This window comes from Seriola dumerili, unplaced genomic scaffold, assembly GCF_002260705.1.
Source record: "Seriola dumerili isolate Sdu_G_001 unplaced genomic scaffold, Sdu_1.0 BDQW01001556.1, whole genome shotgun sequence".
NCBI lineage: Eukaryota > Metazoa > Chordata > Actinopteri > Carangiformes > Carangidae > Seriola > Seriola dumerili.
The window spans coordinates 222,858-241,309 of NW_019175811.1; the positions used below are offsets into that span (position 1 = coordinate 222,858).

The 18,452-nt window shown below is 44.5% G+C and overlaps 1 protein-coding gene across 1 annotated transcript in view; it reads left to right on the plus strand.

Annotated features, from left to right (window-relative positions):
- The window catches only part of LOC111238716 (partitioning defective 3 homolog B-like), a 146,698-nt gene that overhangs the window by 78,581 nt on the left and 49,665 nt on the right, over nucleotides 1–18,452 (plus strand). The window contains exons 18-20 of the mRNA XM_022768370.1: nucleotides 903–947; nucleotides 11,632–11,847; nucleotides 12,579–12,783. Of these exons, the coding sequence (XP_022624091.1) occupies nucleotides 903–947; nucleotides 11,632–11,847; nucleotides 12,579–12,783 (466 nt within the window). The remainder of the gene's footprint in view (nucleotides 1–902; nucleotides 948–11,631; nucleotides 11,848–12,578; nucleotides 12,784–18,452) is intronic.

An 18,452-nucleotide genomic window follows, 5' to 3' on the forward strand; every position in this document is an offset into this window, starting at 1 on the left:
TACATTTTAGCCTTCCACTGTGGCAGCAGGAGACAAACTTGGCTGCTGGCCATGCAGACTTTTATCTTTCCTCCACAGAAAAGGAAGCTTTTATTATCTGGCAGGGTCGTGTGGCCTGGAATAGTTCTTTCCCAAACTTTGAAAGTATTTAATTTTTATTTTATCTGGCACGTGTGCACAAGAAAGGTATTTCTGTTTCTTTGTCTTATTACAGATGTGTCTCTGCAGGATTTTTTATGAAGCAAGCTCTTTTGATTTCAACCTCTGTTTTGCACAACACGACCTATCACCCTTCATCTCTCACTTCTTGCTCTCTCTCCCCACTGTTTATCATTTTTCGTTCTACCCTCTTTCTCTGTCCCTCTGATATTCTTCCCTTCTTCGCATTTTCTCTCTCCCTCTCCCATCTGTCCGCTGGGAAAATTGACCTCATAAAAAATGAAAAGGATTATTTAAGAGAAATAGCAGCGTAATGAAAACCTATTATTGTATCCCATGGTGCACCGCCTGTGGCGGCTACCGCTGGCCGACCGCAATCCTGTTTAGTTAGATTAGGTGTTGGTGGGGGTTTCTCCTTGTTTTCTTCTTCCTCCCTTCATTATTTCTCTCATTGTCTCACCTCTATCTCTTCTCGTCCTCTCCCATGGTCATAATATCTTTCCTCTGGTTTTCTTATATTTCTGCTTCTTTTTCATTTCCTCTTTCAGCCTGTGTCATTTTGTCCTCATCCTTCTCTGTGCGATCCTTCTGCAGGGAGTCATTTACAGAATGTGCCAGCACCAGTTGTAACCATTTACGAAGCCACACAAAACACCGAATGATGTATGTTCTGCTCCGTGTTTTAGTATGTAAAGAAAATAACATGTGGTCTTTACTGTGTGTTTTTGTCCTTTGTGTTCCAGTGGCTGATGAGAGCAACGTGGGATCACTAGTTGGGCAGAGGAACGGTGAGTGTGTGATATAATCAAAACACACATGCATACACGCAGAGCAAACACTCTCCTTTTTGTTTTCGACCCACCGATCTCCCCTCCTGACCTGTACAGTGTAACAGTCCGTCCACACACAAAAACAAATTAACCTGCTGTGTGAAGATTTTCATTTTTCTGTTTCTTTTTTTTTTTTTTCTTCTTAAACATTTGATTTTACTTCATTTTCTTTCTCCTCGCACTCCCTCCACTCCCCGGCTGACAAAGTTGAGTTGTGAAGCACTTAGTGTCTGAGCTCTTGCTGCTTTATAGCCGTCCAGGTCAGCAGGCTCACAGTTTTCAATCCTCACCCAGCTGACAGCAGCCGTATTGCATTACAATGGCATCCGCTTCAGTTATTTCTCCAGACTCAGTTCCGCCTAGTTTTTTTTTTTTTTTTTTTTTTAGAAAAGTCTGGTTAAAGGTAAAATATAAAGTCACTTTTACTATTTTCTCTTACTGAGTGACATTACACAGGAGTGGTTCAAAGTGCTGCAAATCCGGTTCACGCTCAAGAATTGATGCACTTTACATTTTGTGACTCCCTTTTAAACAAGTACCTCGTTACACAAACGTGACAGCATTTTGACATGTCAGTCTCATGTCTGAATAAGCACCAGAGTCGCATTTACATTAGAGTCGCGATGACTCTATGAGACCTGGAAAACATTTCAGCAAAACTTCTAACGCGGCACCAAATCATCATCGCTGCACCAGGTGCCACATGTTCCGTAAAAGTCCTGTCATGTCTGACTAAAGCTGTATGGAATATTTATATAACGGATGTCTGAATGAGAGAACGTCTCCTTTACAGCTGCAGTGGATGAACCCAGCGACGTTTTTTGTGTTCCGTGTCTGAAAAGAGCTAAATTCAGACGTCAGAAACAGAAAAACTGATAGAAAAAGACATCACAGGGGAATCCACAGTGGTTCTGAAACACTGCAGGAACGAAAGCTCAGCACCAAACATAGTGAGAAAATATCATCATTTTAGCTGACTGCCTCTTTATCGTATGTGATCAGATCTAAAGGGAGTGGCGTGTTTACAGCAGCCATGTTCTCACCTGATTTGCATTATGTTTTTAAATTTGAGAAATGATTGACTATAGTGAAGAAGCGTTTGACAAAAATGTAACCAACCACTATCTTTAACACTGAGGATAAAGATTGCCTTCAAAGTTATTGTGGCCTGTTCGCAGCAGTGTTGTATGAAGGAACAGTCTGTGCTGTGATAGGAGCAGATATTTCCACCGAGTCAGATATAACTGCTCCAGCATTGCTTCTCAGTGGCCAAGGCTGGAAGACGGCCTGTGGTTGTTCTGGGCATCACCGGTATGAATATAAATCAAGTGTGTTGCTGACAGAGAGCGTGCACGCTCAGTTGGCCACCTCTAGCTGCGCCGCAGAAGTCAGGATTTGAACGGCGGCGTTGAGCACGTCGCATCTCATTTCGCACGCCCGCTGTATTTTAAAATGGCAACAAGGCTTGCATAAGAAAAGGAGCATGACCAGCAATTTAGCTCTGATGTCGGGAGGCCTGGCTTCCTCCCTGCCTAGGTTTCTCTGTTACACACACACACACACACTCACACACACACACACACACACAAGTACACCGATCACTTAAATCCACCTGCAGCAGCCAACTAAGCCTGTTGCCGGTGGAATACAAATGGCCCGAGCACCGTCGCTGACCTCAAATCCCCCGCACTCAGCATTCCCACAAATGGCTTCACCTCCGCCCCACCTCCTCCTCTCTCTGATACCCCCCCCTTTCTCTCCCCCTCTCCTGCTATGATTTTCTTGGCATTTCTGATCAGCACCCATAACCCTTATGGCCCATGATAAATAAAGTGATCCATTTCTCAGCCGCAGCATTCCTTTCTTCTTCTTCTTCTTGTTTTTTCCTTGCCATCTCCTCTCCCGTTGACGTCTCAGCTAATGTGTATTGACAGGGCTTTTGCGTGTTTTTCATTTTTGCTGACGCAGTGTATTTGCCTAGCCCCCCCCCACCACCACCACCACCCTCCTCTCTAAATGGCCTCAGTGTTTCTTTATGGGCTTTGACATATTTCATTAGGCGGATGGTCTTAAGAGGCCTGCCTGGCTTCTTTAATCTGGATAAAACCCTTTTTCTCTCTGGCTAGAGCCGCAGCAAGGAGCGCTGCACTCCTCTAACTCCCTCTCTCTTTCTGCTTGCTCCATCTCTCTCTCTGTCACTTACTCAAGCTGTCCCACTCTCCCTCCCTCCCTCTCTCTCTCTCTTTCTTCTCCCTTGATTCTCCAGTCTTAGGAGTCTCCATCTTCAATAGAGCTTTTAGTTTTTTTTCCCCTTTTTTTCCCTTTCATCTTCGCTACCACTTTCCCGCTTCTTCCCAATCGCTTCTCTCTTGATTATTCTCCGTCTCCTGCTCTCTGTCGCCAGGCTCATCCCCACTTTTAGTATCCTCTCAATCCCAAACCTTCATCTCTCGTTCTTCTTTTCTCTCCCTCCTCTTCTCCTACAGCTGATTCTCTCTTTATGATCACTTTTATTCTCTTTCTCTCAACAGGCTGATCCTTTTTTATTCTCTCTCTGCCTGTTATCTTCAGTTCTCTCCCCCTCTCTCTCTCTCTCTCTCTCTCTCTCTCTCTCNCTGACACATGAGGCATCTTTCCTCGGCCACCAGCTGACTGAGGCAGGCCTTGGGCGTGATGGAGCGCAGGAAGTCTCTCATTGCCCTGCTGCTGACCCCGCCGCCTGGGTGTTACAATCCCTCCCTCCCTCCCTCCCTCCCTCCCCATCCTCTGCAGCTGTATCTGTTCCAGCCTTATGTGATTATGGTGAACATGCTCCAGTCTCTGAGTTTCCTATACCCAGCCCAGCATCTCCTCGAGCCTCTGTGTGTGTTTTGTGTGTGTGTGCGTGCGCGTGCGTGCATGCACGTGTTTGTGAACACCCTGCAGACAGCCAAAAGAGTAATGGACAGATATCCCTTCATTCATACCACCATTTCTCTCCCTTAGAGTCTAACATCTCCCCTGGCAGCAGGCTGCCCTCTTACAACACACCTGGGAGCTCATCCAGCTCTCTCTCTCTCTCGCTCTCTCACACACACACACACACACACACACACACACACACACACACACACACACACACACAGGCACTGGGGCTGTGCAGAGGATTATACTGCAATGCTGCGTCTCAGCCTCATGCACATCTGCTTACATTTGCTTGTGGTGTTGTTTGCTTTTGCTGCAAATTCTATTTGTGTGTCTGTTGTATTTCTGTCTTTTTTTTCTTCTTTTTTTGTACGTTGCTTTCCACGTGTGTCTTTTCTGTTTGTCTGGATGCTCAGTGCTGCCTCGCTGACAGCTAACCCTGCAGCACAGCCACCGGTGCCATCGCTCTGCGTGCCCATTAGTCCCCGTTGTTTCTTCTCTGCACAATGAGACTTTAAAACCAGCCGGCGTCCTGCCAGCGCTGAAGACTCGGCTTTGTTTTCCCACTCTTTGTTTGGCTGCTGTGTAACTCTGCCTCTCGCTGTCATTGGCTCCTTATCTCGCTCCGTCTCCCTCTCTCTTTCTTTTTCCCTTCGTCCCTCAGTTCTTTGCATCCGGCGTGTCATTGTTGATAAAAGTTGAAAGTCACCATGTTGCGCCCATTTGAATTGATTGATCATTCTGCGTCTGTGCAAGCACCATCTCTGTGTGTGTGTGTGTGCGTGTGTGTGTGTGTGTTTATTGTATTTCTATTCTTATAAGGGCTGCTTCTGCTTGTATGGAAGGAAAGGATGAATGAAAACCTCACTTTTTTAGGTTAAATTAACCTTAATTAATTAAAATCAGACTGTATCAGCACTAAAATGAAAGGGTGTAACAGATGTTAAATATTGCCACATTTCTCTGGTCTGTCATACCCATGTGGACCCATGTAGAGCCAAGTGGTGTGACTAGCAGCTCTGATCACATGTTGTGTCATGATGTCATTTTTTTAAAGCGTACTCTGGATCATTTTAGTCTCTATTTTGTAGCTGTCAGTGAAGAAGAGGGAGGAAATAAGTGATGACAGAGGGGAGACCACATGCAAATAAAATAAGATTCCCAACCAGGCTCATCCAGGGGAGGTCAAAATTACACGGTCAACCTCCTCGTCGCAGGCCGCCGGGATGCCTCCGAAAATATTTTTTCTGAGGTGAGACGACGAGTGTGAACTTTTAAAAATCAGGAAAAACGTACGTGTTGCTGCTCTTTTTGACTGCTGCTGCTCATAAATTGGTGAAGCCCGTAAAGCCCACTAATTCAGGATGCTTCGCGAGACCCCAGCGATAAGACTAATGCACAGGATGTTTTGCCTTGACAACATCTACAACAAGCTCCCTGCCCGTTGCACATCATGCAGCTTGTGAAGCGCTGGAAGCTATGATTGGTCATGGCATAAATATCATGTATACTGATTCCCATATTAAAGTTAAGCAGAGGGTTTAGGAGTCAATGAAGGCCTTCACAAGTATAGCACTGTGCAGGTGTGTGTATGTGTGTGCACTCTGCAGTTCTCCCTCATTGCACAAGCACCTTTATCCGCCACACATTTACAAATGGCACATGTCCCACTCCACGTAGTTCGCTCCAAACCTCATCCGTACTCTGCCACCGCGGCCGCGCTGCTGTAATCCAGTAGAGGTAAGCAGTAATTATGAAATGGCCTTTTAAGTCCCCTCCAGTTATTAAAGCCATTCATCTAGTTGGAGGCTAAATACATACAGCCCATATGTCCCCATTCCCTCATACATCTAAACAGCTAAACACAATTACAGCCAGGGCAGCGCCTCCATCCTCTGCCTCTGATATAGCTGAGTGCATTCAAATAGTGATGGAGCGATGCTTAATGACTGGACAGGTCTTTCATTGGAGTGGAGTTTTGATTGGCCGTAACATGAATTGGATTTGCTCGGAGTGGGCATACGGTTGTCTGAAGTGATTCAGTTTGAAGTCAGCTTTGTCATATGATTAGAAAATAGTTGCTGTGCCAAAACATTGTTCACTTTTTAAAGGATAAAGCTGGTGATGTTCTGTATTTTTCTTACTGTCAACAGATGTGTCACGATGTCAGATGTTTCAGTCAGGCCTGAAACAGCTTATTGCTCTGTGTCACAGAGCTCCGTTGTTGTTCAGAAACTATTAAAAACACATCAGTGAGCTGCATCGTCGCTCTTTTCTTACCATGAACTCGGGCACTGTAGTTGATTTTGGCACACGTCCTGTCCTGGCTGTACTACTGGTGAATTTAAGTCCACAAGTGGAAATAGTCCCCAACAAATGCACTGTTTGATTATTGTTTGCTAAAAACTATAAGGCTCAGCTGTTTGAGGAAACTATATGGTACTTTTCAATAATGGAATTAAAGATTTCGATCTTAAGTAAGAATCAAGGGGCTTGAGGACGAGTGCCACGGACAGAGTAGAGAAGAAGGAGTTTTGCGAGACAGACACTAACACACTGTTGGTCTTCAATGTCGGAAACAGAGAATAATATAAGCTTTATTCTTTTGAATGGACAAAGGCTTCACGTCCATGATGCCTTTCTCACGTCATCATAGGTTTCAAGATTCAAAGGCCTGTTTTCAGTACATTTAATCGAAGGTGAGACCATGAAGATTCGTGTCACGAGAGACCATTCTGTGTTCTGTCCATTTCTTTGTGCGGTCGAATCCATTTGTAAACATTTATTGAGAGGATTGTTAATATCCGTTGTTATTCAAGATGATTTAAGGTCTCCCTTTGAATAAGATAACTTTTATTGTAACCGTGTAAACAGTGTAACACAGGAAGGGGCCATTATATCCCTTGTAACAGTGTGTTTAATGCTTCTGGTGGATTCAACTCAATAACCTTCACTGAGCAGTGTTAACAATGAGATCAGGCTTTTGTTTTACAGGTGTGTAGTGTGTATGTGTATCTGTGTGTGTCCTGTGTTTTTTTTATAGCAGAGTGCAGGTCAGGGCCTGTTTTACTGGGCTCCAGAACAACAGCTCCAGGTTTTATTGGCCAGTCCTGAGATTGGATCCTAGATGGAAAAGTGTGTGTGTGGTTCTGTGACTAACACGTGTGTTTCCATAAGCATATCAGTAGTGATTCGTGTGTGTGTGTGTGTGTGTGTGTGTGTGTGTGTGTGTGTGTGTGTGTGTGTGTGTGCGTGTGCGTGTGCGTGTGCTCTCCGTACCTAATTTAAAGAACTATAGCCATGAGCAACACGCCTCTTTTTTCACTGTTGGCTAAAGTGTCTCCTTGGCAACTCACCATCACCCCTCTCTCACATACACACAGACACACACACAGACACACAACCCTAACCCTACCTTCTCTGTACCACCGCCGCTGCCGCCGCCCCCAGCGGTTTTGATGGAGGGGGCACTTTCTTGTAACCGTGGCAACCTTTCAGCCAGTCTACTGCAAACCTGCCTACTGCGGAGCACATTGTTGTCCAGTTGATAGGTAAGTGTTAAGACCGTGCTGAGACACTGTAGGAGGGTTTATGTGTGGGTGTGTGTAAGAGTGTGTATGTCTTTACTGAGAAGATGCCAGCTTTATAATAAATGAGACAATTTCCAGTTTAATAGTTTGGTGTTAACTACCCCGTAGATTGGATATTGTAATAAGGTAAGACGGGGTGGCAGGGATTAGCGGTGTGTGTTTGTGTGTGCTGAGAGGCATATTAGATTTAACTACACACAGAGTCTGTATAGCAAAGCCTGTAATTTGGGCATTTTTGAGTTCATTTATTCTTGTGTTCATTGGATGAAATAATTAGAGTGTTGTGTGCAGACAACTTTTATCCGGAATTGATAGTTTTGTGCCGGCTGTAAGAAAACACACATTTTTAGAGTCGGACTGCAATTATTCCTTTTCAATTATTCACACAGAGTATCATTATTGTTAATGTGTTGACATGAATATGAAACCGAGTCGTATCCGTGTGCCTCAGTCGCAGGTTTGCAGGTGTGTCGCACTCGCTTTTAAGGTTGACACTTTCTAAGGTACAAAGCAGCGTCATGGAGCGGTGTTAGTCCTAGCTGGGCCTGTCAGCACAGCAGGACCCCGAGGCTACGTTCCAGGCAAAGACTTCACTGCTGTCTGCTCAATGCAGACGCGACAGCAGTCAGCCTCTACTGAAGTCCCAGCATATACGTATCACAGTGAGGTGCGTGCGGGGGTAGGCGGTACCTGTGTGCAGGTGGATATAGGCATGTGTACGTCGTCGTACAGTACAGAGGCAGGTGTGGGCTTTTTGGCGGACATTAGTGTGTTTAGTGTGGGATGTATGCACCAGTTTAAGGTGGCAGATGGCTTGTTCTTTGTTTGCAGCAACAATTTTTAACAGTTATGTTCTTAGATTTCCTAGAAGTCACTTGTTGAATAACCTTCAGTTTTTTTAATATAATTTTTCTCCATCAGAAACTCTGTAAATTATGGTCATGAGTCTTAATTGTGTCAACTTTGGTTTGTGGGAAGTTTGTTTGTGTTTGTTGGGCCAAGTGTCGCCGATATACTATGAAAACTACGACCCATGAGCCTCACGTTCACACATACAGACTCAAACTCTTGTTGTCTTCTCCAATCAGCTGTGTAAAGGAACTTCAAATAAAATGGAGGGAAACAACTTCCCAGTTCTCTACAGGTTGCTCCAAGTGCCACCACCTAACATTAGATTGGGTTTACACCTTTTTTCATTTTCAATCTGCACATGAAAAAAAAATGGCAAAATGTTTTTACACTTGGCTGCTGTGGAACAAAGTGCAATGGAAACAGACAGTGAATTGTGACATACATGAAGCATGTGACTTAAACGTCTACTGAAGAGACGAAAGATGGCAGCAGACGAAAACAGATCTGTGCTCAAGTGATGACGACTTATTCAAATGAATACAAGAAACAAAACAGAAATGTCACATTTCCAACAGGTTTGACTGGTGCTCTTTTAATTACTTCATCTCAGTGCGCCGTCTTCTTCTGCAGTGCTTTAATGGCACCTAAGTGGATAATTAGTGCCACCAGCTGTTTATCTCGACAAACCACTCCTAATATTCACATAATGGTTGTGGATGGAAAAAACTTTGGCAGATTTTCTGGAAATTGAGTTAAAGTTTTTTGCTGCATTTGGATGGAAACCCACTTTGTGTCTTTGTAGAAAAATGCATCTTCCAAAACCCCGACGCCCCAAAATAACTCTGCCCACTTCGCTACTCGCTAATAGAGTGTGACAAAAAGTAGCAAAACAGAAAGTGAGAACGTGACACAAGTGCTTGATCTCGGATGGAGGAGTGTTACAGCTGTGAAGGGCATTTGCCCGTCGTCCTGGGCTGTTTGGCTGGTAGGCTGTTTGTCAAATATGTGCACCAGCTTGAATCAGTGGCAATCAGGCAGACATGATGCGAACGGATCCGTGAGAGCATCTGCTGGCACAGCGGGCAGCGATATGTGATAAACGCTGATTTCACCCTCCATTGGATCGAGCTGGCGATGATAGCCACCTCTCCCCCGCTCATCCATCCTATTAAACCCTCATTATTCATTTACCTCCAGCCTCAACCGCCTGACATGCATGGAATGAGTGCACTCACAGCCCCGCACACACAAACACACACTCTTTCAAAAGTGAATTGTGCTCATATTTCTTCTGCTATTTCATCTCAGGCGGTCAAGGACACACACTATCTCAAACAGGCAGTATCATGACTCTAAGTTTTTTCTTTTCTTTTTTTTTTTTTGCATGGAAGAGAATTCTCACATTTTGTAGTAAACACACACATGCCCACGCACTCAGACACACACAGTCTCTCTGTGTATAGTGCAGCACTGCGCTGGCAAGGAGCTTAATTCTATCAGGCTGCGAGCTGGACAGCCGTAATTACATTTGTGACACAAATCCTGCCTCTCAAATTGAGCGTTTTATTCCTGAGCGCCCCCCCCCTCCTCTCTATTTATAACCCCTTATTCCCCATAAATCCCACTTCCTCTCAGAAAGTCAATTTAGGACTTAAAAGGCAGCAACGCTCCGCTTACTTTTCCCCCTCCTTTGACTCTATCACCGCTTCAGTTTCACTTCCCCTTTTCCCCGCTCTACTTTGGAGCTTTGAAGCCTCCGAAATGACAAAAAATACGTCTTAAGCAGTGAGTGCCATGATGCGAGGAAAGTCATCCCTATAGGAAAGTTTCAGGAAGAAAAAAAACAAAAAAAACAAAAACGCATCTAGCAACCTGTCTGTAACTTCTTTGAGTGCTTGTCTCTGTTCCATTGTGATAAACAAGTAGGAGAGGCTGGTGTGTAGGCCTTCCTGGTCACCTGTCTTTCAGTTTCTCCTGCAGCCTGTGCGGTGGGTTCCACTCTGGCAGCGGTGGGGTCTGCATGACATTTTTTTTTTCCATTTTTCTTACAGCTCTGCATTTCCTCGAACCTTCCCAGCCTTCTCTCGACTTTTTTTTTTCCCGGCGCCCTCCTCCCCTGCTCTCCGCTCCCCTGCTGAATCAGCTGTGGCCTTCATCACTTTCCCGCTCCTCCGTCTCCCCTTTCTTCCTCTCTCGAGTTGGAGGCCATACCTGAGTACAGTATGATGGCAGTTCATTTATTCCCCCTCTCTCTTGCTTATGCATGAGCCTGTCACTTCCCATAGTGCTGCTCCTCACCTGTCCCTGTACCACTCCACCTCGTTCATCGTTTCTTTTCCCCTCCTTTATGTTCCTCCTATAAGTCTCAGACTTTCTCCCCATTTCTGTCAAGCCTGTTTTTCACCCCCTCCCTTCAGCCCCCCTCTACCTCTCTCTCTTCATTTCACCTTCATAGCTTCATATTTCTGAGTTTTAACCTTTTTGAGCTTTATTCCAAAAAAAAGCTCTTTAAGCCAAAATCAGTTGATTGTTAAAAGTTTAAAAAGCTGACTGAATCTACATGTAAGCCTTCAAAAATTCCACGCCTGAAAATATTAAGAGATTAAAATATAATTATATATTTATATTTCTTTTTCATAAATTGAAAAATATATTAATTGATTCCAAGAAAACATTGAAAAAGTCTATAATTCTGATGACACAGGCCAGACTTAAAGATTTATCCTCTTCCTGAATTAGTTTCTTCAACCGTTAATTCATGACATGTGATCCGTCTGATCGCAGCTGCATCATGTTGGGTTAATGCCACCAGTAGAAGCGATGGACAACTTGACAACGATTCAAGCCGAGTCTGCAACAAATGGATAGACTGAAGTATAGACTTCAGACTTCAGGGCACCCTCTCAGAACTCATCAGACATTTGTTGTCCCTGCTCTTACATAAACTGATCTTAACCTAAATTCAATTTCCAGCAGCATTAAGATTTTAAGAAGTTTAATACAGATGCCCTTTAAACAAGGAAATATTACTGTACTATATGAGATGAGAGTCATATTTGTTTTGTAAGCTAAAAGCTTCTGATCTCAATATCAAGAGTCACTTAAACATTTAACATCATTCTGTCTCATTTCATCAGTGCATGTCTCATTTTGGAGCAAAAATTCCCTCCTCCTCCATCACTCACACTTTTTTAATTTTCCCTACCCTCCCTTCTCCCTCTCATCCTCTGTTAAACTTCCGTCCACCTCCTCGCTAACGGGCCCTCCCACCCTCTCTTGTCTCCTTTGTCTCTCAGAGCCTTCAGCTGGTGGAGCGCTCGGCCCGACCCTGGGCCTCTGGAAGTCCAGCTCCCTGGAGAGCCTCCAGACGGCCGTGTCGGAGGCCAAGCAGAGTCACAGCCAAGCCCAGGTGCCCTTTCATCGCCCGCGGCCGCACATGGTCCGGGGGCGGGGATGCAACCAGAGCTTCCGCATCGCCATCGACAAGTCTTACGATGGGCCCTCTGAAGATGGTAAGACTTTTCATCAGCGTTTTCAAAACAGAAATAGTGGGTTCAGGCACTGGCACCGTTGCTATAATATAGCATTCTTCCCTAGACATTGTATCCATTTTAAATGAGAGACTACATTGCCAATACACATCCCTTAGGCTTTATAACACACTGGCACTCAAGAAGAGCCAGAGGCCTGCCAAGGGACAGTGCTTAGCCTAAGTACCTTAATGAAATGCTACATGATTTTATCCACTCAGCATTTTACGAAGAGCAACTTTATATCTTACAGCAGCATATTTTAATGCTCTACCTTGTGAACCCACAGATGTGGGATGTTGTATGTGTGTGTGTGTGTGTGTGTGTGTGTGATTACTGAGGAAATTACAATCCTCCATGTTAGCTGAAATCATTATGAGTTAATTCTGAATGTTTGCTAATGATGTTAGGGAAAATCTGGAGTGTGAAAAATTAGCCGTCTACTGTTGTATTAACATTATTTTTAGTCTTTAGCAGCGCACCCAAACATTAAACCAGAAATAAGAGAATTTTCAGCTGCTGTTTGACCCAGTTTTGTTGTGTTTTGGGTCTTTTCATGTTGGTGAAAATTCACCATAGGCAAATGGACATGAAATACTAAATAAAACGCATACAGCTGCATTTACGAGTACATATTCCAGCTGTGCATCCACTGCAACCTCTGCCCTCGCCCCTCTCTGCGTCTAACCATGCAAACCGTTTACCCTCCTCAGACGACGACCTGTCAGAGCAGAGCTCCGGTCACGAAACACCCGCCAGCAGCTCCTCTCGCCAGGGCCTGGACGCAGACGACGGAAAGAAGAAGAAGAAACCCAAAGACAGAAAGAAAGACAAGAAGATCAAAGGGAAGAAGAAAACAGATGATTCTGTGGAGGATCTGGATAAGAAGACCAAAAAGAAAGGATTTGGCCTCCTGAGGTAGGAGACCTGAATGTTATTTAAAAGCCCAGTCTATTACAAATTTTTCTTTTTACCTTTTTTTGAACTTTCAGGCACTGAAGTGACTCTTTGTGATTGGTTAGTCAATGATAAATTAAGCAAAGCAGTTCCAGAGGCTGCCAGGCCAGTACCTTGATTCACTAAATTGAAAAGGTCACCTGCTTAACAAGAAGTGTGAGCTAAAAATGAGCAGGTAATGAGGCTTGTATTTCATCACTACCCCGAAAACCCCAAGGTCTTATCCTAAAGCATCAACAAGACGGTAATTACTTCTACCTCTTCTGGCCAAACTGCACCGACTTTCAGGGAAATTAGTACTTGCTATTTACATTTCTTACTTGGTGTGGCACAGATCTTTCAGGCTCAGGCTGGGTCAGGCGGTTTTAAATGACACCTACAACCATGTAAGCATTTTTGTAGCTGTGAAAGAAACGAAATATCAGATGCGTCCCTTGTGTAAACAGTCAAAGATAGGTTTTATGTAGGAAACAATGGAAAAGAGCAAGAGCCTGCCCTACTTTCCCCTGGTTTAGTTTCAACAAATTACCCACTGAGCACAGCTGGATTAAGGGATATTGGGTTTATTGGATATGAACACAACCTTATCGGTAATGGAGGGTATCTGTTATCTCTCAATCCGAGCAAAGTCCCAGCGACACAGTACCAACCCAAACCGCTTGTCACCGCTTTTATCAACGTGTCCCCATCGTGATTGTGGTGGTCCAATCCTCCAACTGCAATCCTTATCTATTGGCAGTGACACGGTGTGGTCAGTGTATCACCGCACTTCCAACACTTGAGATTCAATTAGGCTGCGGTGAGAGATAGCGCAGGCTGAGCGTCGGCCTACAGATGGCAGATAAGAATCCAATCGGCCACGATGTCAAGGGCAGTAATGGAAGAGATGTTCACACGGTGAGGCCGGGAGTGGAGAGTAGGGCAGGCACGGGGAAGGGCAAGATGAAGGACACGGACAGAGAAGCAGAGTTACATACAAGAGCGCGTGTCAGAGAGGTTGCAGCTGACTGTAAACCTACAAAAAATCCAGTCGACCTAGCGTTTCATTTCCCTGATAAAAATGTACTCACCTTTGTCCTCTTGTGTCTTAAATAGTTCCATCCATTATGCACATGAGGCTTTTCCTGCTTCTCTGCTGCAGAAAACAGGCAGATATGTAGAAGCTGACACCGCTAGCTGTGTGACAGATTGTGTTTGTATGAATTTTGGATGGAAATCTCAGCATCTATACTCCACAAGCAATACAGTGCCTTTTCCTTTTTCTCTTGTTTTTATGCTGGTGGTGGGATTTTTTTGTTTCTCTCAAACCATTTTCTTCATTAGAGCTCCCCTGGAAAGGTCAGCCCTAATAAAGCCTCAGACTTTTTATTTGTGTGCATCGTTGTACACACATCACAGGGCCACGAAATTTCAAGATGTGGCCTTGTTTCAGAATGACCTAATTTAACAGCAGACCTAATGAATATGGTGAAAGGTGGAGGAGGAAGAGCAGCCTGTTTCTTCACACTTTTGTCTGCTTTCAGCTCTGGTGCTGTTTACTACTCCTTTGACCAGCCCAAAAACTCAGGCACAGCTTACTGCCATCCAGTGCACTAATCAACACTCTGCTCTCTGGAGCTGTATAGGAGACATGCCCCACACTGCCTCAGGCTTCTGTGATTATGATGTACACTATTTATTTCTTTGGCTGTGAGGAAATCTGTAGTTTTTCCACTACAGTTGACGATCATGTTCGATGCCAGGAAAGGCAATTAAGCGCGACGTGAGACTTCATATGTGGGAGTTTAGTATGTGGCAGCTGGACTGGACTCAGGCCATGAATAATGAATGAATAATTTAGCATTGGAGGAGTATTGATTAAAATACATCAGTGAGAACGTTGAGTATTTATATAACTAAAAGAGGCCATTAACTATATAAAATAAAGAAGACCCCACCCACTCTAGAAAATCCCATTACCCCTATTAGCTCCTTGATACAGATGTTGCTGGCACACCTGTGCATGTTGTTGCACACCTTCTCTCTTATTCTTTTTTTGAATTGGCCACTTTAGTCTGAAACACTCAAAACCCAGCCCGCCTGTTGATCCAAGCACAGACGCTGAGTGCTTTTCTAAATCAACAATAGAAGTGAGCATTGTAAAAAGCCTCCAGATTGTTGCACCACACCAGCCTCTCTCTCTTTCTCTCTCTCCCTCTCTCTCTCTCTCCCTCTTTCTCTCTCTCTCTCTCTCTCCCTGGCCTTTATCTGGCCGACTTGATCGTTATTGAACTTGAAATATGACTTAATTAGCTGGAGTATTGCACGGTTCAATCTAATTGCAGCTCTCAAATGTTATTTTACTCCAATAGCAGCATTAGGAAAAGGGCAAATTATAAACATATGACCTCAATTTACCTCTGCAATGGAAGTGTGCGCAACAGCAGCTTGCACAACAAACGCTGGAAGTGGGCCCTGTCCTTTCAGAGGCCATAAATGTTTAGTTCATCTGCGCCAGTATTTGAGGAGCGAGTTGTTTTTGGCGGCAGCTCGTCGCAAACAGCTGGGTGTAAGGTGACCTCTGGAAATCACATATTTGTTTTTCGCTAAATCCATATGTGATTCTTTTCATCTGTCTCAGTGCAACTCTCACATCATTACACCTGCAGGCCTAATGAAAGTGCTTCAGTTTAAAAGATTAGCTCAAACTTGATACTGTGTGTAGCAGTAGTATGAAACTCAGAGGGGAGGCTGTATGCTCTAATAACACACACTGTTACTGCTGTATTTATCCAGCTGTCCTTACAAATTGAAAACCATGGTGCTGTGGTATATAGTTACAATCCTGCTCATAATTCAATTGCAATTGCATGACAACTGGGCAAACTATACCTGCTGATGAAGATCATGTGATAAGAGTGAAAGCACCAGAGCAGCTACAAAATGGACCTTGTGGTGAGATTATTTTTTTTCTTTCAATTTTGATATTAACATCAGCCACATTGTCCAGCCTTACCTGGACGGGCGCCAAGGTTTTGACGAATGGCGGCATGTGAAAATAAGATAAACCATCAAATTATACATAGTGTTACTTATTGGCCAAAAAGGTGCTGCGTGGTAAGATTAAAGATGCAGTTTTGAGCCTGTGCTGTTCTCTGTGCACATGTTCCTGTTTCCCTGAAGTGGGCCCTGCCTCAGATGGGGCTTCTCCTCTTTTCCATCACCAGCCCCTTGAAAAGGGCTGTTCGCATCTCGTCTCCCTGATTGCTAAATAAGCCAAGACAAATGGCAGTGCCCTTCAGACCTTCCTCAGTAGAGGGTGACTGCTTGTCTTGTCTGTATTCAGCCGACAGCGGTGGAGTCTTCGCCTGGAACGTAGCCTCGGGGGCCGCGCCGCTGACAGACCGCAGAAAGACTAACAGTGGAACTCTGCTGTTTTCTCTCAGCATCCGTGCACTCCTGTCAAACAAAGACAATAACCTGGTCAGAGGTTTCAGATGTCTTTATCAAACAAGGGTATTCACATTACTCTTTTTGATTTGAATAAAACTCTTGTCAACAATGTAATTTCATTTAGGAAGCAAAGGCTCGAGTTTCCTCTGAACTGTACCACAAAGTGATATTTTTAAGTTCGTCAGCCTGGGGGAAGTTGATCGTGGCTTTAACTCTAGAGCTCATCCCCTGTCTTATTTTTGTGTGAGGATTAGACATATTAAGGTCTGATCCAGCATGGCTTAATCAGGAGGTCAGGGTTTGAAAGATATAGCTCGTGACTAACATCCTTCTGGTTGTGTCATCAAGCGAGTCTCGCTCCCAAGTGACATCCGACGTTTTGGCTGAACGATGAAGCCATGTGTATTTTTATTCTGTCCATTCTCCTCACCGCAGCGCGTGACTCCGTCTGCTTGAGTGTGTGCCACTAATCACTGGGTGTATCATTCCTCAACTGGCCCTACTGGCCCTGGTGGCCACTGTGACACATCCCGTCTGTCCCCACGTCCCCGTCAGTCACTCAGTCACTCAGTCAGGATCAATGTTTAGCCGTTGCTATCAGCTCGCGTCCCACCATGACAGCGCGCAAACACCCCTCCACCAATTTAAAGGGACATGAAAGCCGGCGTTTTGATCCGCTGTTTACAAATCCACATACAACATGATATACTCCCCCCCCCCACTTCTATGTTTGCAGCGCCAAAGAAATCCGACAGGGAAGCAAGCCAATTAGCGCCGTCCGTTCCGCTCTTATCCTATCGCAGAGCAGCAGGATGCGCAGGGTTGAAAGGTAGTCACTGGTGGGCTGTACTCTGCACAACCAAAGCCTTGTTGTCAAAGTGGAGGGGCCCGCTGCAAGATGATTTCAGATGGATTACTGCTGTTATTGTGCACTCCACCTCCTCATTCCCTTTCCTGAGCCCTTGCTCCCTTCTTTTTTTTTTTTTAGTTTCATGATAAGCCCTCTCTCTCCTCACTGTTCTGAAACGTATTTGTTTCCTTTCTTCCCTCCCTCTATCGTGCCCTTTTTCTCATCCTGTTTCACCTCCTTCTTCTGTCTCTTCACTCAGCCCTCTGTACTTAACTGTTTCTTTCCTAGTTCATCTCTCTGTCCTTAAATGAACTGTTGATTTAACCAGGCTACATTAGACACAATGAGCTTACAGGTCCCACTTGAATTCACACAAGTTCATGATTTCCTACAATTAAGTGTGCTAATATGAGCTCTGTGGCCTCCTGCTAATTAAACAAGCAGAGGACATGTTGCTCCGTGGATTTTGTCTGTGTGAAGTTTCTGTTGTCGCTGCTCTTTTCTCCGCCTGTTCCTGCACGACGGCTATCGGCTGCTTGTAATACAGTAACAGTAACAACCCAGTTCTTGTCCTCTTTATTCCAAACAAACTAGAAAAGTGAAACCTGTCATTTCCTGTGCGTTTCCCGGGGAACACTTGGCAATGGATGTTTAGTGTGGCAAATATAATAGCTTTTATGAAAAGGCTATAGCTCTTATATAATCACTGTTTCACTGGCGATATGGAAACCTTGAAAGTGTTACAGGTTGTGGCTTTAAACATATGAAATAACACAAAGAACGAGAAGGAAAGGGAAGAAGGAAGGATGGAACTATCTGAACGGGGCCTGGTTGTCAAAAGTGTTAGGCAGGCATACCAAAATCCCTCTGACATGTTTGTGTGGGTGTCTTAGCAGTGACTCTAAGCTGCGATGGGGGTAAATTGAAGGTGCATTACCTAATCCCACCGTTGGTTAATGCACTGCAGGTGGATTTCTTTGATCCACCATCTCATCTGGCATTTAAGGGCTGTTAGCGGCACTGATACGGAGCGGAGTCTTGGAGAGAGTATTTATTAATGTTGGTATTCCCTTTAGTAAAATATGCATAAGGCCATGCATTTCACACACAGGACACACCTTTTCTCCTGTGGATAAGCATTCTCTCTCTCTCTCTCTTCATCTCTATCCATCTCTTTATCTTGCCATAAATAATGTATGCAAAACCACCAATCACTTTCTTTGCGACACTTGACATGTAGGGAAGGCACCGCTGTGGCTTACTAATCAGAGCTAGCTTAAAACACATGTTCACAGGGGAAGTGAAGGCCCGCAGTGTCTATTCGTCCACTGCTGCGTTTGTCAGGCAG